The following is a 19,767-nucleotide window of genomic DNA, read 5'->3' as shown; positions in this document are numbered from 1 at the left end:
CTTGCTTGTGAGGTCTTTCTTGGGTTTTATTCTGTGCGCCAAGCCAGGTTTAACCCTTTTGTGTGTTTTAGCCTTTGGCAGGCTTCAAACCCACCTCTGGCTCCAGTGTGTCTGGCAGGGCAGGAATTTAGGGATGTGCCCGAAACTCCCGGTCCTTAGTCTCCTTGGTTACCTGAATGCCCCCAGTGCTGGCTGGCTGTAGGACAGCCACCCTGCTGTGTGAGTGACAGCTAGGCTGTGCATGAATGGAAGAAACCTGCATAAAAGGCGAGGCTTCTGGAACCAAAGACAGTCGACCGCTGGATGAAACATCCGATGAAGCCAGCTGGATCCTCTTCTTCAAACCTAGGTACTGTCTTGACTAAGGGGTACTTAACTCTTTTGTCTGTAGCTTGCATTCTCAGTTGCAACTTGCAGTAGCTACTTTTTGCAGTGTTGATTTCAGGTCTGCTCTTCACCAGCCTAACAGCTTGTGGCGCAAGAGTGATTCTTTTTCTACAAACACCCTAAACTTTGTGCAAGACTTTTGTGCTATCTAAAGAAGTGCTTCGGCTCCATAGACATTGCTCAAGTTGGCTGTACTGGCTCCCTGCAGACTCTTCTGACCCATTGACTTTGATTCTAACTATCCCGCATATGTTTAACTTGTATTGCTGGGAAAGATCTAATCTAGACTTCATTGGGAGATTGAAAAAGTATTCACATGCTTTGAGAACCTGTTAACCTTTTTCCTTCCATAACCTTTTCCTTTTCCCCAACCTCAGAATTGCGTCAAGTACAAAAAGTGATATATCAATGCCAACATTGTCCTAGTAATTGAAGTCACCTCAGGGTGTAGGAAGTGTGTGTGAGGCATCGCAAAAGGGCATCTAAAATCTGAGGAAGTGTTATGAAGTGTATTTTTATTGTTGCATATTGCCCTTTTTAAAGTAGGCTTATTTAAAACTGATCGTTAAATAAATAATCATTGTACTAGAAAACCTTGAGTGTAAGTGTTAATTGGATACTCTAAGGGTTGCATCTCTACAGCTCACATTTACTCCTCTTGAAAGAAGTCTGGCTGCACAGGTGGGTTACCTATTGCCAAGAGAACAAAGCTGGTGTAGTCTCCCATAGGGTTACTGCATCCAATCTTGCCTAACAGTCGGTACTCCCTCACTGAACACTCACTGTCTCTTCATGGCGGCTCCATTCAGTTGTCGGGTCTCACGATGGTACTTCAGCCATCATTTCTGTCCCTACTCCCGCCTCGGCGAGCCTCGGGTCAACGGTGCAGCCCGAGCAATAGAAGCTCTGTTGATCTTCTGCGGCTTCTCCAGTCTGCTTCACGTTGCTTCGGTAACGCATCTTTCTTGCAGCTTGACTTCTCTTTAGTATGCGGTGTTCTGCTGCCCCTACTCTGCAGTTCTTTGGATTTTCACCAGTTGGGGTGACTTCTGCTGGCAGCCTTCTCTCTGTGGCTGCACCTTCCCTGAGCTTTCTCTGCTGCACCTCGTGCCCGGATCTAACTGCTTCTTCCTCTGCTTCAACTTCATTACACCACCACAATCTCTCCAGCTGCCTCTTATCTAGGGATTTAAATATCCCGCTCAGGTGCTCTAATTGGCAATGACTAGACCACACTTTAGGATACTCACACTTCTGAGTTCCCTTGGTCTCCGTGCCTCTTGAGTTACTCTTCTTCATCTCTGTCCTTTTGGTATTATGGGAATTGGAGTTCTTAACCGAATGAATGATATTAAGTTGTTCTTTTATTTTCAATTACATTAGACTGAGAGTTACGAGAGAAATGGTTTTCGTATTAGAGATTGTAATTTTACATTAGAGGGAGAGGTTCTCTTTAGGATAGAATCCCGAAATTATCCTCTTTAAATCCTGAGCTTCTAAGGTCCCAACTTGACTCTGTGTAATTGGTTCTCTATAACCGGTTTCTGGAATCTTAATGTTAGAAGGATTGGAGCATTGCTAGTATGCCATTAAATATCTGGGAATGATTTCTGCCTCATCCTCCTAGTGGAGTCACCATTAATAGCCGTCTCTTCCCATGTGATCCTTCCCTCTTATACCACCCCCAGAGCGGGGGTGGTATAAGAGGGAAGCAGCTGCCTTACACTGGCCACATGGGAGCAGACTTTTGGCTGGGGTTTAGTAATTGCTCCGCAATTGGTGGTGACAGTACAGTTCCGTTTGTTTTAGCAACAACAGGCAATTTTTAAGGTCCTTGTGCTGTAACCATACAGCGTCCATGTAAGAATATTTTTCCACTGAATTTCATAGATTTTAGTAGACAAAATTAACTGTAACATCCCTTTTAACAAAAATTGTTGTCATCGATCTATATTGACCATGCCCATTTACCTCCGTTCCATCCAAGCATTCCTGCTTCTCAGAGGCCGAAAAGTCCCCAATCTATCTACTTCCAGCCGAAGTGGTATGTGATGGAGCTATGCCATAGGTGATATTTAGGCATTTGGTGCATGTTGAGATTTCCAAATTCAGCCTGTACCTGCAACTATTTCAAATAATGAGGAATGTGAGGGAGAAAAAACATATCTATCAGAACATTATCATATGTAAGTAGTTTGTTCTTTTTACTGCTGTATCTATTATGCAAGCCTTTAAGAATAATGATACTGCAGTATCATTTTGCAAAATGTCAGGCTAGTTTTCAGTGACCAACTACAAATTGAGGACTCTGGAACATGGCAAAAACAATATTGTACATTTCATATTGATTCATTACCAAAGTTACCCTTGAATCTATTGGTGTTATTTTAGCTGACCATAATGTTATCTATGTATGGATATTATCATTAACTTTAACGAAAATCATTGTGTGGTAAATATCTATGCTAATAAAATAAGGATGTGATGATCATGATCATTACCTGTAAACATTTCCAATTGTCTGGTAAGCACATTTCAAATGGATTGTGTCCTCCAACGTATTCCACATCTTTGACATGTAATGTCCACAGCTGTGCTACTTCGGAAATCTTTAGGCAGATGGTGTCGGGTCGATGTCCCTCGAAGACCTCCGTCGAGGGCGACATCACCGGATGTTATAAATAGGACGCACAACGCCGTAAGTCTCAGTTCCGTTTTTTCTGCAAACGTGTTTGCTTCGAGAACTTGGCGCACCTCGTGTATTCTTCGTGAATATGTCTTCCTCTGCGGTCTGGCTTTAAGACTTGCCGGGAATGTAAGTCGAAGATGTCGATTACATTGTTTGTGGTGTCTGAGCGAGAGTCATGACACTGACGACTGTTCGAAATGCCAGTCGCTGGCTGCTAAGGCCTTGCGGGAGCGTAAGGGGAAGTTACAGGTAGGTTGAGGTACTAAACCCAGTAAGTCCCGAAAAGCTGCGAAAGGGATGTCCACCGACGATTCGAGGGGTGACTCTCCTCGTCGGAAGGAGTACCGGGGATCTCGATCCCATAGTTGGTCCCGCCACTCCTCGTCTAGGCACTCCCGGAAGCGGCATCACCGGTCGCCTTCCCCGTCCTCGTCGGATGATGGCGCTGCAAGGAAAGTGGCTTGTCCTTCTAAATCCTCGACTCCGGAGGAATGGGGGACCGTCCGTGAGCAAATGCTAGTGATTTTTCAATCCCAAGGCACAGTTCCGTCGGCGCCTTCGGAAGAAGCCGGCAGGGAACGGCTCCTCAACCCGAACCAGCGAGGTCCCGATCGGACAAGGTTCAGGTTGATCGCCAGAGACATGCTAGATCCAGGTCTCGGTCTTTGTCCCTGGCGAAACTGCAGAAATCTGCTAAGGGCTCGAGGTCGGTGTCGACTGTCGGCGCTGTGTCCGTCTGATACGGAGGTCAGTGCTTTGCCTTCACTCCAGAACTCGGCGCGGTGCCGACGTCGACGCCTTCAAGGCCATTTGACCGGAATATGCCGATGGAGGTCCATGGTACTGTGGATCCTCCAAGGAAGGCTAAATCCAAGTCTGTGTAGCCTGTTGCGGACTCCAGACCCACTTCTGTCCCTAGGCAGGAGTTCTTTCTTCCTCTGGATGATATCTATGAGGATAGGTCAGATTTGGAATTTGACCCTGTTGAGCCTAATGTGGCTCCTGTCCTTTCCGGGGACAGTCAGTTGGAGGAGTTACATCAATCATTCATTACATGATGCCAGTGGCTTAGACACATCTCCGGAGGTGGAGTTTGGCAGGTCTGAGCCTGGGGTTTATGCTGAAACCTCTTGTAGGAGACTGATGGCTAGGGTTACTGAGTATCTTGTTTGGTCTAGTCCTCCAGATGCTTTTGTTAAGGATGACTTGACTAATATTTTGGATCAAGGTCCGTCCACTGACCCAGTGTTGCCTTTCCATAAGACTTTGCAAAAAAGGGTGGCGGCTGCTTGGCAGACCCCGGAGTCTCTTCCGGCGGTTAACAAGTCATTAACAAAAAAATACTGCCCTTCCAGTAGCGACCCCAGCTACTTATCCACTCACCCCACTCCTGAGAGTTTGGTGGTCCAGGTGGCATACCCTACCATCCCTCCTGATCAGGACGATAAGGGCTTCAATGGTTGGGCACGCAAGGTGTTTTCTGTGGGGAGTATGGCGCTGAAGTCAGCCAACTCCACCTTTGCCATGGCAAGATTTTCACACACTCTGTGGAATTGCGTCTCTCTAGCGGCAGAGCATATTCCTGAGGAGGAAGAAAGGGATGAGTTCCTTGTTCTCGTGCAGGATGGCAAGGATGCAATGTGTGAATCCCTTCAGTCTGGGTTGGACATGGCAGATCGTATTAGCCGGTCCATGGCTGTGAGCACCGTTATACGCAGGTTTGAATGTTTGCTGAAGTCAGGTTTTGCTCTGGATGTACAGGCCCGTCTTCTGAACATGCCCTTTGATGGCTGTCATTTGTCTGGCAGCAAGGCTGACGAGAGCCTTGAGAGGTTGCAGACCTCCAAAGCTGCTGCTAAAACTTTGAGCGCATGAGTGCGTCAACCTCTGCCTTTACGTCCTAGGGGACAACAGTGGAGGGCAGGTTCCTTTCGTTACTACACCTCTTTTGGTAGGACAAGAGGAGCAGCCAATCAAAGGGGTCATCGGAAAAGTACCCGTGGTGGTCGGGGAAATAGAGGTGCCAGAGCCGCTCAAGCAGCAGCCTCTTTGCCTTCAGACGCTGCATCTGCCGCTCCAAAACAGCTATTAGTCCATGTTCCATTGTTCACCGGTTGGGGGCAGACGGTCTCAGCATTTCGAAGAATGGCAAGCTATTACTTCGCATGTGTGGGTTCTGGAGACAATAGCCCACGGCAGCTACTGCCTTCCCTTCCAAAAGCGGCCTTGCAACAATCCACTGTGGAGTCTCTCTTTGAAGCTTCCGGATCCACTCCTTGTGCAGGAAATCTTGACCCTGCTGGAGAAAGACGCTATTTAATTTGTGCCTGTAGTGGAGAGGAACAAGGGATGGTATTCCCCATTTTTTTTTTTATTCCCAAGAAAGACGGGGGACTGAGACCCATCTTGGACTTGCAGTGGTTGAACAAGTTCCTCAGGAAGGACAAGTTCAAGATGGTCACTCTTTCTCAGGTCCTTCAGGCCCTTCGACTTCACGATTGGTTGGTGTCTCTGGACCTACAGGATGCTTACTTTCATGTGCCGATTCATCCAAAGTACAGAAAGTACCTGAGGTTTGCAGCTGGCAGCTCACACTTTCAGTTTCGGGTCCTGCCATTCAGATTGACCTTCGCCCTGAGGGTCTTCACCAAGCTCATGGTGGTGGTGGCAGCATATCTCAGGGGAGGGGGGATTCACGTCTACCCCTACCTGGACGACTGGCTGATCCAAGCAAGTTCTCCCGAGCAAGCTCTGGATCATCTCAGCCTCACCTGCCGCTCCCTACACAAGCTGGGCTTCTCCCTAAATTTCAAGAAGTCGCATCTGACACCACAACAGCTCCAGTACATCGCGGCTGTGTTGGACACGTCCCTGGGAAAGTGCTCGCCTCCCAAGGTAAGGGCTCATCACATTGTACAGATGTTGAACAAATTTCAACATGCCCAGAGTCTTCCGGATTCTTAAGGTTGCTCGGCCTCATGGCATCCTGCATTTTCCTGGTGCTAGAGGCCAGACTGAGGATGAGATCCCTGCAATGGGTCCTCAAGATGTAGTGGTCCCAATTCTCAGGCAAGATGTCGGATCCCGTTCAGGTTCCACTCTCAGTCTCGCAGGATCTTCTGTGGTGGGCCAGCGAAGGGAATCTGATGAAGGGGGAGCCGTTTGGGCAACCTTGGCCAGAGGTGACGGACACCTCACTCACTGGATAGGGGGCTCAAGCCGACAGTCTGACTGCCAGTGGTCGTTGGTCTCCATCGGAGTCCAAACTCCACATCAACCTGTTGGAGCTGAGACCCATCAGGCTGGCCCTTAAGGCGTTTCTGCCTTCTGTGCGTAAGAAGAGTGTCCTGATCATGATGGACTGCACAGTGGCCATGAATTACCTCAACAAAAAAGGGGGTGTAGGGTCACTACCGTTGTGCAGAGAGGCAATGCAGCTCTGGTTCTGGGCAACCCAGCAAGGAATTTCACTCTCGGTAGTTCATCTGGCCGGAGAGGAGAATGTGGCGGCGGACCCTCTGAGCAGGCAGAGCACGATCTCTCACAAGTGGGAGTTGGCTCAGGAAGTCCTTCTGGAGATCTTCACCCTTTGGGGAATCCCACAAGTGGATCTGTTCGCGACCAGTACCAACCGGAAGTGCGAGAGAGTCTGCTCAAGGGAATTTCCTCTGAGAGGAGCCTTGGGGGACGCATTAGTCGTGGATTGGTAATTCCCACTTCTCTGTGTGTTTCCTCTGGTCCCCGTCATTCCTCACATGCTAAGGAGGTTTGGATCCCACATTATCCTCATTGCTTCGGATTGGTCCAGGAGAGCGTGGTAAATGGACCTTCTAGAAAAATCCATCTGTCCTCCACGCCGTCTTTCGTACCGAGAGGGGGGGTTCGGGGTTCTCCATCTAGAGGTCAAGACTCTCAACCTTCAAGCTTTGTTTCTGAAAGGTTGAGATATAAGGATTGGGACCTCCCAGATGACGTGATGGGTGTTGCTTTCGGCCAGGCGGCCGGCAACCAAATCCCTGTACTGTTGCCGTAAGTTTTGCGACTGGTGCAGAGGACACAATGTCGAACCTTTTCAGTGTTCCATTCCCATGGTTCTGTTTTTCTTGCTTTCTTTGGCCCACAGGGTCTTCAAGTAGGTACCATTAAAGGATACCTGGCAGTGCTGTTTATCTTCAAGCGCTTGTCAGAAGAATGTTCTTATTTTAAGATTCCATTGATTTCCCAATTTCTAAAAGGGCTCACTAATGTGTTCCCACCGTCCCCGTTTCAGGTGCCGGTATGGGATCTGAATTTGGTCTTGAAATTCCTGATGGGGGCTCTGTTTGAACCTTTGCACTCTTGTCCTTTGAGACTGTTGTCTTTCAAGACGGTTTTCTTGGTTGCGGATAGATACGCTCGCAGAGTGAGTGAATTGCAGGCACTTTCATCTAAGCCACCCTTTACTGTGTTCCACAAGGATAGGGGTTGTACTGAGGGTACGTCCATCCTTTCTACCTAAGGTAGTGTCTGAGTTTCATTTAAGCCAGAACGTGGTACTTCCTGCTTTCTATCCTCCTCATCCTGGTAAGGAAGAGGAACGACTCCATAGGTTGGACCCTAGGAGAGCTCTGAGCTTTTACATTTCTAGAATGTCCAGGGTCAGAGTGGACGATCAACTCTTTGTGGGGTATGCTGGACACCAACTGGACCAGGCTGTTACCAAACAGACCTTGTCCAGGTGGATTATCCTCACCATTACTGAATGTTACAGATTGGCGGGCAAGGACCCTCCTGAGGGGTTGCAAGCTCACTCCACAAGGGGCTTGTCTACTTCAACCACCCTGCAGCGGGGAGTTCCTATTAGGAATATTTGACGCAGCTACATGGGCTTCTATGCACACCTTTGTCAAACATTACTCCCTGGATACGCTCCATGGTCAAGATATGGCTTTTGGTAAAGCAGTTCTTTATTCTGCCATCTGATTGGGTATTCTAAATTCTTCTCCCTTCTATTTTCTGGTACTTTTTTGGGAGTCTGTCAAAGATGTGGAATACGTTGGAGGCTACAATTCATTCGAAGAACAAGTTACCAACTGGTAACGTTCTTTCGACTGGATGTTCCTCCAACGTATTCCACATCGCCCTTCCGGCCGGCTCCTCTGGAGAATTTCCTATGCTATGAAGCTTGCGTTCCCTCAAGGCTATGTGCAGTCAAGCTGGCATTGTGTACCAGCAGGTCACATGTTATGGCGTTATGCATTCTATTTATAACATCCGGTGACATCGCCCTTGACGGAGGCCTTCCAGGGACATCGACCAGATGCCATCGACGCAGGACGCCCTCTGCCGAAAAATTTCCAAAGGAGCACAGCTGTGGACATTACATGTCAAGATGTGGAATACGTTGGAGGAACATCCAGCCGAAAGAACGTTACCAGTTGGTAAGTAACTTGTTCTATTCTGTTACCCACTACTGTTGGCTGGCTAACTATTATAGGTTCTCAGTTTATTTTAACCAGCAGTCTGCAAAATATTCTTTTATTCACAGGGGAGCATTGGTTAAGCCGTGGCTTTTCACTGAAATTAAGGAACAGCGCCACTGGGACATTTCTTCGCAAGAGAGGTTGGCTTCCCTCCAAGATTTTACCAATTATGGACTGGAGCACTGGGGTTCGGACACTCAAGGTGTGGAGAAAACCAGAAGATTCATGCTAGAATGGCTTTCCTTTTTGTGCAGGTAACAATCAAATGTCTTCAGTTATGTAAAATCTTAAAATAATCCCTTCTTTTTAGTTATGGCAGCTAACTGGCTTAAATATTCATGTGTGGTCTGTGTGATTTGTGCAAGGCTACGTTGGTGCTTTGGTGTAATTTTTTTTTCTGGTTGAGCATATTCACGCACAGTTTTTTTCCTGGAAGCTACAATGCCTGCATCAGGCACACTCTGATTGGATGAATACGTCGGGCCCCTACCCTGCAGCACCTCTTTCTTGGTCGTCTACCCCAGTTCCTTCCCCCCCACCTTGCCCTCTGCACAGTATTAGAAACCAGTGACTATGCGCCCCTTTCTAAACCCAATTTAAACCAAATAAGTAATGTCCCTTAAACATCTGACTTCCCTTTCTTAGCCCTTAAATAAAAATTAAATATGAAAAGTACCCCTGCCCATTTTCAAGATTCCTTGTTCAGAACAGCATATTTTGGACCAAATGGTATCTTGGTGGTATCAGTGACTTCTTCGAGAATGGAAAATGATTCAGTTATAATTAGTTGCATCAATATCTGATCTGCATGATTGCACCTACTCAGAATACTGACAAGAGGAATCTTGAATGAGTCTCTGGAAGTTGCGCCTAGTTTACTTTCCAAGCATGCCTGGCTGCAGTTTTCAAGACGTATGTATAGCACTCTCCCTGAGGCAGCATTTTACAGATGCTTAGCAACAACAGGTAGAAAAAGCACAGGAATCTCACCAATGTCGGCCAAAGAGATGGAAGGAAACTTAAGACCTGACAGCTAGACGAGGTGCTACAACAATCTTCAGCTTGCATCACTGGAGCTTGAGAGCTAGCCAGATTAAACTACAGCATTGAGTATATTGGTCACCTGATCGGATGTATAAAAGAAACCTAAGGGATAAGTATAGGTGCTGGAAGTGTAATAAAGATCAAGGTACGCTGACTTACTTGATATGGTCGTGCCCAAAGACCAGTGAGTTTTGGAAGGGAGTATCTGAGAGAATTGACTTCATATTCTTCCCCCGATGTCGGAGAGGGCAGGAACCCCCCCAACCTCACTCTAGCTGCAGGAGCAGTCGTGTCCCGCGCCGCTTTGTGCTCCAGCAGATGAATCACCCGACCACAAAGGTCGCTTCACTACGAGGTGAGCACATTCAGTGTCACTTGCACCGCGTATTTCTTTGTGCGCTTGCAAGCTGCATTAGAGCATGACCTTGCTCAAAGTTCTACTCCACAGCCTCGCCTGATCTGAAAACGGTCACCCGGCCCATACGCAGCCACTTAACCATTGCTGTATACTTAGTTGCCTAGCAACGAATGCTCTACATACATAGACCTGATTCACCGGCATGCGGAAGTCAGCTTCAGTCCATCCGGCGTAGGCCAAGAGGAAAAGTCCCTTTTCCACCCCCAGGGCGCAACAGCCAACGGCAAAACTATAACTCTGTGGACTGTCTCTCACCTCCCACGGCATCCTGGATATTCTATCGTTGAGTAGCCCGTATCGACTACCGAACGGGAGTAACACTGCATGTCGTCTCTGCCCACGTTCTATTCTGCTCGCCTACATCCGTATTACACCACCACCTAAAGCCACTGGACCTTGTCTGCCACTTCTGGCCATCATATAGCACTGCATTATTTTACATGTAATCTGTTTTGGTATTATGTCACCTAGCCTGTCTATGCTCCGTACCATGCTAGCTTAGCCTTACACTGACCTACCTCTACTCAACTGCACCATTTTATCATGCACACCTGTTCTTGGTACTTCACAAACTTACCAGCCGATGTTTCATGTTTTTCCCTCCTACGCAGTTCCACTAGCCTCTCCTCCGTGCATAGTGTACTGCTTGACTGCCCTACCAATCCCACTTTAAACAATCCACCGGCTCACTACTCTACGTCTAGATGGTCTATAATGTTTTCTACCCTGACCTTGCCTATACGTTCTGCTCTCTTGTAAATTGTTATACGCTGTGCCTGTTCGCACCTTACCCCTTGATCCTTTGTGAATTGTGTTGCGCTGTGCCCTGCTTGCCTCCATTATTACCTGCGAATTGTGATGTGACGTGCCTGACTGCATCTTACCTCCTCGACCCTTTGTGAATTGTAAATTGTGCTGCTGTGCCCAGTTTGCCTCCATTATTACCTGCGAACTGTAATGCGATGTGCCTGCCCACATCTTACCTCTTGATCCTTTGTGAATTGTGCTGCACTGTGCCCTGTTTGCCTGCATTATACCTCATTGATTTCACTGTGAATTGTGAGGCGCCTTGCCCACCCCACCTCGTACCCAACTAGTTTGTTCTAACTCACAGACCCGTTACTCTTTAGCCCCATGCCGATCTGCATTATACATTACTGACCCACCTTGCACTGTGCTTGGCTGTGTCTAACCCGCCTCTCCATCCACTAGCCTGTCCCAGCCACCTATAACCACCTCTATTAGGACCATCCGCCAGACCATTAGGACTTCTCATCCAGCCGGCTCTAAACACTGTAAGACCCTACACTAGCCTGGCTCTCCGCGGATCCACCTAATATAGATACCATACGCGCCCTCATGGCAGCTTTCCATAGAGTCACCCTTACCATGGCCTCAATCCTCCCACTATTCCAATCCATCTCACCCACCAACTTCCTCCCGCCACTCCAAACCGAAAACAGAGTCATACCCGCAATCAACTCTCACCACGGGGACACCCCCGCAAACCTAATCGGTCCCATTGAATGGATCCAACGTTACACCGCACTCCCCCCCCTCCCCCCCACACCACAGGTGCCAACCCCTGTGAACCTCAGGAACTTGAGACTAGGATCTCGGTTCACCAGCCACATGACATCTTCTAGACTGCCGTCCCAAACATCAAAACTCGCCTCTAAATCCAGAATGTACGTACCTACCACTCATCCCCCAGTATCTACAGAGAGACTCAATCTGCCTACCTCTACCGCTATCCACACTAGGGTACCCTCACCTACTGCCTCAACAAGACTGCACGATCCAATCCCTGGAGCAATGCCACCTACCATTAAAGGTGCATTGACAATCTCTGAAAACGGCTTTGATTTCCTGGCCATCACTGAAACCTGGCTCCATCAGGCAGCAGGACCTGCACCCTCCTTAGCCCTCCCAGAGGAATACACGATTATTCGAGCTGACAGAAATGTAGGCAGAGGAGGTCTCGCCTTTATAGCAAAAACACATCTGGGCCTCAGATACTACCCTCACCAGCCTGCCCTGTGCAGAACTCCTATCAGTTAAAATCCCATTAACAGCCACCCAAACCATCCTTCTACACCTCGTCTACTCACCACCAGGTCCCAACTCCTCTCTTGAGGAAGACATCACAGGCCTCTTAACCTCCAATGTAAAACCAGGCTCCCAAATCATGCTTCTGGGAGACCACAACCGTGGGTTCCAGGACCCCAATGACACCAATGCTTTAGTTCTTAAACTCTTTATCCCAGCTCAACTTCAAACATCAAATCACAGGGCCTACCCATGCTAAGGGACGTACCCTAGATTGGCTGTCTGACCTGAATTGCTCCATCAAAATTCTTCAGAATTAACCCATCGCTTGGACAGCTCACCACTACATATCCTTTGCCATTCAGGGGACCACACCCCAAAGTCCTATCATCGCCCCCCCTTCCCTCTCCAGGAACACCCGAAACATAACACTGCCAAATCTACGCCCCCTAATCAACATCTTGGACGATACCAATTACAAAAACCTTGATCCCACTAACCTGGTCGACGTCTACAACACTACTTTGGAGTCAGCCTTGAACAGTATTGCTACACCAACTAAACAAAGCCATAGCAGCCGCCCACCTCAATAATTGGCTCACACCAGAACTAAAACCTTTGACAAACTTAAAAAGAGTAGCAGAAACTGCCTGGTGTAAAGCACCCACCACGGGCAACAAGGCAAGCAGCGGCCACCTACAAATCGGCCATCCTCACCACCAAAAAATAAATCTATAACAGAAACCTTAACGCCAAATCTCGGACCAAGGAGCTAGTCAACATCTTAAGGGAACTAGATCCCCAGCTCCGCCCTAAGTGGACTGACTGTACAAAGGATGCCGCCTTATGTACCAAAATACAACAAGCCTTAGCGGACAAAATAGCTTCTCTCCAAACCAAAATAGAAGCAAAAAAAAATAGCCTATTGAACAGCTCATCCGATAAACTCTCTCCCAAGCCTCAACTTCTATAGGCCAATCACAACCGTCCTCTTCCTCTTAAAAATTCTAGACAGAGTTGCTTACCTGCAAATCCAGAAACACCTGGAGTACAACAACTTACTTGGTCTCCGACAATCTGACTTTCGGCCTAGGCATGGCACTGAGACTGCTCTCCTAGTCCTGAAAATACAGATGGATGAGACGAGAGATAAAGGCAAATTGGCCATTCTCCTCTTGTTAGACCTCTCAGCTGCATTCGATCTGGTGATCACCAGATCCTCACTGAATATTTAACCACTGCAGCGGCCTTCTCCACTAATGCATCCACTTGGATTAAATCATTCTTATCCAACCGCCCCACCAGAGTGGCTCGCCCTCTGCCGCCCTGATCCCCATCTACTGCGGGGTACCCCAAGGATCCTGTATATCCCCAATGTTATACAACATATTCACGAAGCTCCTCTTCGACCGTCTGGACAACATGGATGTCATCTACACAAACTACGCAGATGACACCCATGTTCTCATCACGTTGTCAGGATGCTAAGCTGATGAGTCTAAACTAATCAACAATATCTACTTGGAAAGTACAGGCATGGATGGCTGCTCAGAGCCTCTGCCTCAATGATGAAAAAACAGAGCTCCTGATTGTCGGCACCCAGGCTCGCCTTAACAAGCTTGACCCGCAGTATATGTCCTTCAACATTGATGGGAACCCAATCAAAGTTGCGAAGGAGATAAAAACCTTGGGTGTCTATCTCGACTGTACCCTGTCCTTAAAAAATACAAGTGAGCTCCATTGCATCAACAACAGCCTACCACAAACAAGCTAAACAATGCCTGTAAATCGTATTTATCCCCCACTAGCTGCATGACATTAGCTAGAGCTCTAGCGCTCTCTAAATTAGATTATTGTAACATGCTCTTTCTAGGAACCTCTGAACAGAATCTCAACAGACTTCAAGACTTACAAAATAACTCCTTAATAGCTGCACTAAACATCCCTAGGTTCAGCCATATCTCCAGCCACAGACAGAAATCCAACTGGCTCCCAGTGCGTGACAGAATCTCACGCCGCACTCTGGCAATCGCCCATAAATGCATCTCCAACGCCGCACCTAAATATCTTTCAGATAAGTTCTCTCTACACCAATCTGCCCGATCCACCAGATCTTCCCAAACTCACCTCCTCTCAGTTATCAGGCTCAACCTAAAAACTGCAGGTGGAGCCAGCTTCCCCGTACAAGCCGCCAACTACTGGAACCCTCCTTCAACGCCTTCAAAACCAGCGTTAAACTCTGGCTTACTGTTAAGCTTAATAACTGAAGCCCCTGGCTCCCAGGGAATCTGCAGCGTAACTTCATTGCTCTGATGATCATATCCTAACTGTATTTATCTGAGGGCCTGACCTCTCTGTAACCTTGGTCGGCCTCTTTGCCTATTTCCTATGTATGTCTCTTTATGCAAGTATGTTTTTTGCAACATGTTAAGTTTTTTCCAGCGCCCCAATTACCTCCGGGTTTGGTGTGCGATACAAATAATAAACTAATATAAATATTGGTCACTATTATTATATTTAGTGCTGAGCTAGCTTCGAGAAGCAACGGAAAACTATACAATAATACAGATGCATAATTGCAGGCTTTTTAGAGGTAACATAACAGTTATACAGCGGGGTGGGGGGTAGGATACAGAGGAGCACTGAGGAGATGTACACTGTACAGGGTGGTGGGGAGGAGAGGGGTTGGAAGGGTCTAGCGATTCACAGGCATAGAAATAGCTCCTGTGCCGAAGATAGTTCTAGGTGATGGAAAGTCAATACGCGACTTTCCCAAAGCAAATAAATCATGCTTGTTCAGAGGGCCCATGTTGACGAACATTATTTTGCGCGCTTGGAAATCCACTAACTGCCTGAGCATTGAAGAGTGGATCCGAGACTTACTGACTTTGTCGACTTTTGAAAGGGTCATCTATAAATACAGGGAAGACCTAGATGGATTTCAAATAATGCAGGGGCCATTTTTAGAATCATATGGCTAATCTATAAATCTGTTCCTGCAAGAATTATACTTCTAATGGATTCTCTCCTCCCATGTATGCCTCATCTGATATCCCTATCCCGGCACAGTTATTCTCAGTACACTTTTCTACCCCCAGGAGATGCAGTGCGGATGTGCATCTGCGCTGTCGATGTCTCTGCATACCTGTTAGGGGAGTTTTCCTAAAGTCCAACTGGTAGAAAGACTTTGGTTTGTAGATCTCCAACTCTTAGTATCAGTCTGTAGTACCTCTGGACATTTGTAGAATGGCAGAGCAGTCAGGCTCATCTTAATAGGAAGATGTGAGCTATAGGGAAGTACACTGAACCTTAGACCTGCACCAAACAAACTCTTATACTTATAATGTATATATTTATTATATATGATAGTTTAGTTATATAGCCCCTATACACAATGTGTTACAAAGTGCTAAATGTGCTTCAAAGCTATTATATATATACACGAGAATCACTTTAAATACTTAGACGTTTACACTCGAACACTCCGTAATACTGGAGAATAAACTTCAAAGGGCACTTTCACTTGTGTGTTTGTTTCACGGTTAGATTTGTCGCAACTTTAGAAAGGAAAAGACAATTATCATATTATCGGTTATAACGCGCACCTGCGGATTTTAACAGTTCATACAGTAATGCATTTATTCTGCAAACTCATGTAGTAATGTCACTTAAAGGGAGGAAAATAGTTAGTGTAGCATTAGCCTAGTTCAAGGTTCTAGAACGGGTTTCTTTAACCCAGTAAGTCTTAAGTCCCAAAACGCAACCCTAGCTATAGGCAGTTCGGAGAGGGTTCAAAGTCTTGACAAGCAGCAGAATACAAAGCGTTCCTGTGGACTTCCTCCAGTCTCTGGTGTTATAGAAGCAGCAAGTTAACAACTAACAAGCGAGACCTTGTATAGGACTTGATGAAGAGACACAAGCAGCGGCTTGAATCGGAGGTACGAGGGTGGGACCCTTCAACCCTCTGGAGCGACTTCTTGGAATGAGGTAAGCAATACCTTTTTCCCCCACAGTACCTTAGGTTAGAAGAAAATGTTTGTGCTGGATGCTGTGTGATTTTGTAGCTCTGCACCCGACCACCAGATTCCTTGGTCTGGTGACTGAAGGCAGGACAATGGACGGGATCTCTCGGCAGCAGTCTCGAGGGAGGACCTGGAGAACGACTTTCAACAACGTCTTGATTCGCTCTGTGGTTTTGGCACCTTTTCTGCAGCACCAACCAAGGACACAGATCGCCGGGTCAATCTTTTTTCCTTACTGCAGTCACACCCTCTGATGAGGGGGTCTTGGCGAGTTGGATCGGAAAAGATTTAGACGGATTTGGCCTATCCACGACGATGCACTGGAAATGGCCCGCAGTTCTTCAGGTTCTGCAGCTCTATAAACTCCTATGACCTTGGGAGATGGCTTAATTCAAAGTTCATCTTGGGACAGGTTGTTCCCACCAGCCAAAGGGAAGGAGTCCTCTTCGGAACTTATCTGTCGCACAGAAAACGGGGTCATGATAGCAGTAGTTGCTTCAGTGTTGCAAAGGGTCTGCAGGCATCTCTTGGCTTCTTCGGTTACTTAAGCTTCCAGTGGTCGACTTGCTTTTCACTCCAGAAGCCTCACCTTTTTATACAGTTCCAACACACACTCATCTGCAATCTCTCTTTGCATTTTACAGAAAGAGGTGTTCGGCTGGCCGATCAGGACAGCCAAGACCCCCTGTGTGAGCTGGTCCTTTTCAGACACTCTGACAGACAAAGGACAGGGGGTAAAAGACTCCTCCCCCAATTCCTGCCTGCTCAGACACTAGGGCACATAGCTGGGGCCACCCAAGGGCTCCTGCCAAAGGCAAAACACACACACTCACCGCCCCCTCCCAGAATGGTAGAAGGGAGGCCCCTGTTGTGCATTACCGGGGCTAAGGACATAGCCTGCAGAATAAAAACTACACAACAGTTGGTATAACAGTTACTCAAGGATATAGAAAAAAAGAGTCCCCAGCAACACTGCCCGTAAGGTGTTATGTGCTGCAGTAGTAAAAACAAAGATGCCTTTAAGGGCTATGGAGCAGACAGACTGCATAGTACAGGTAGAATACAAAGAATAGAGTTCCAAAAGACAGAGCCCACAAGAATGAATGAGTGGAAAAAGGCTCCACTCATTCAGAATTGAAAAGTAAAAGGTCCAGAAGTCCAGCAAAATGTGCTGGGGTCTAACTAGGAGAGGGGATGAAGCATAAACATTATAATTCTCCCTAACAGCCGCACCTTCCTAGCCTCGTGGAAAGGGGCTCTCTTCTAGGCAGAAGTGACACCATCTGGAGGATCATCACAGAACACGCTTGTCAAGCTAAATCATTTTCTCCAACGCCATGCTTATTCAATCAGAGGCCTCAGAATTTAAGTTGTGTGCTGGTTGCGGCCCACAGATGTCCTTCTCGGATGGGCACCGGATCCGTTTATACTGCTTGAGTGAGGACCACGACACCCGGATTGCGGGTCAAGCCAGTCCATGCACCCAAAGGCTATATGGGAGAGGGCAGCGAAGATATTTACCTTCGTCCTCGAGGAGAAGGGTGAGGCTCTTTGATCTTGGTCGAGGTTACACTGCACTGATCGTCGCTCCGACAAATAGGCAGCTCCGCACAAGGAAAAGAAGGGTATCGAAAGAGGTCCCACTCTCCGTGTGAGTCCTGACAGCAACGTTCATCTTCCTTTTATAAGAACCACTGCTCCAGGGATTAGCCCGAGTAGAAAAAGGAGGCACATTCTATGACCCAATCCTCCACGCCAGAGGAATGGGAGGGTTTCCGCCTGAAGATCTTGGAGATCTTTGGGAAGGTGCCAGCGGCTCCGACATCAGCCCTTGTGGTGCAGGCGACTGCACCACCGACTTCGGCTATGGTGTCACAGCGTCCCACCATGTCTGTTGCGACTGGCAGGGTACCCTCCGGGATCCACTTGCGGCGACAGGACCCACTTTTGGCACTGTGGTTCGTCCACGCCGATCAGCGTAGTGGATATGGTGGCTCTGCAGAAATATGCCACATTCCCTATGGATGCTTTTATATCTGACGATGAGGGTGACCAGGTCCCTTTTGGGCTGTCACTGGCTGAGGACCTGCAAGGAGCCAGCAGTCTCGACACCTCCCCAGCGATGGATTCCTTGCCAGCTCCCACACCAGTAAAGTCCAAAGCTGCTTTCCAGCGCCTGATGGCTAAGGTGGCCAGTACTCTGGGGTGGTCTGCTCCAACCAGGTCCAAGGTTCAGTTCAACACAAGCATTGTGACATTCTGGACAAGGTGCCCAAGGAAGACACTCCTGCCCGTCAATGAGACAGTAGAAGCACCAGTACTGGAGGTGTGGGAGAGGCCTGGTTCTGTTCTGCTGTGGACAGAGACATGGCAAGCACTGTCTTGCCCAGTTAGACCCTGCCTTTCTTTCCTCCCACGCTTCTCTGGATAGATTGGTGGTCCAGCCTGCTACCGCTAGCCTGAATAAATCTACCTTCCCGTCCCTTCCACCGGACAGGGAAAGTAAGATGTTTGACGCATCGGGAAGACTGTTTTCGCGTCGGGCAACCTGGTACTGTGGCCTATGAAAGCCTCTTGCGCCATGACAGTCTTTCTTCAGCCTTTGGACGCCGGTGGCCAATGCGGCGGAGCATTGCCCGGAGGGAGAGATGAGAGACCGTTTCCACTCTCTGGTCTCTGATGGCAAGGAGGCGGCATGCCAAATGTTGCTATCAGGGCTTGACACAGCAAACTTTGTCCACCAGCAGGGTAGTCAGGCGACACTCCAGGGTTTGCGGCCAATGTCACAGCCAGATTGTTGGACATGCTGTTCGGCAACAACCTTTTTTGAGCTAAGGCTGACAATCCCTCCAGAAGGCCCAGTCATCAAAAGCAACAGGTAAGTACTTGGGGATTGCCATGCAACAGCCATCCAATCAACCATCATCTCAGGGCAGGTGTTTTTGTCTCTTCACTGCGAGAGGCCGTTGTCAATCTGCCCCGGTAAGCAGAAGACTCTTCCCAAGAGTCAGGGGAAGAAAGTGCCTAGAGGGGTGGCCACTGTCCCTGCCATCAAACCTGTGACATCGCTATAAATAAAAGGGAAATATGTGGATATATGTGTGTGTGTGTCTGTTTGCAATGTTCGTCATACTTCCAACATGCTACAAACCTGAAATTTGCCATGTGGATGGGTTGCATGGTGTAGACAATGTAACAAGTATAAACCTTTTTTGGACGCTCCAACTAAAGCATCTCAAACCAATTTACGGGATTCATGCTTTTCTCATGGTCCGCTTTATATGGCTTGCTCCAGAGTTGGAAACAAAGACAATTTGTTCACACTACCTCCTACAGTAAAGGGTAGCAAAATTGTCTATAAAGAAGCACTTGTTTTGTTCGTTAAATAAGCTTCAAACTAGGACTGAAGTAGGAATGAACGTGCGAAGCACAGGTACACCTCCTAGTAACATATGAGGGCTGGCGCTTGAGGGGAAACAGGGTAATGATAGGTCTATGATGATGTGTGTGGTCTGGGCCACCGTGAACACAGTCTGTGCTGTCAGGTGCTTAGAGGTTGGTGTCTCTGCAAACGCAGCCGATACCGCCTTGGGTGATTGTTCATATGCTCAGTTTTAAAAATTTTAGGAGGCTTTCGTGATAATGCAGTAAATAGCCAGGTATCTTGAACTGAGATGTTAAAGCGACGTAAAGAAG

The 19,767-nt window shown here is 47.7% G+C and overlaps 1 protein-coding gene across 1 annotated transcript in view; it reads left to right on the top strand.

The window, feature by feature from the left end:
• The window catches only part of DUS3L (dihydrouridine synthase 3 like), a 947,437-nt gene that overhangs the window by 853,060 nt on the left and 74,610 nt on the right, over positions 1 to 19,767 (top strand). Inside the window, exon 12 of the mRNA XM_069648414.1 lies at positions 8,604 to 8,792. Coding sequence (XP_069504515.1) covers positions 8,604 to 8,792 — 189 coding nt within the window. The remainder of the gene's footprint in view (positions 1 to 8,603; positions 8,793 to 19,767) is intronic.

Source organism: Ambystoma mexicanum, chromosome 2q (genome assembly GCF_040938575.1).
Source record: "Ambystoma mexicanum isolate Mex_15411 chromosome 2q, UKY_AmexF1_1, whole genome shotgun sequence".
Classification (NCBI taxonomy): domain Eukaryota; kingdom Metazoa; phylum Chordata; class Amphibia; order Caudata; family Ambystomatidae; genus Ambystoma; species Ambystoma mexicanum.
The sequence above is the reverse complement of the archived record's forward strand: the minus strand, read 5'-3'. Positions and strand labels throughout refer to the sequence as shown.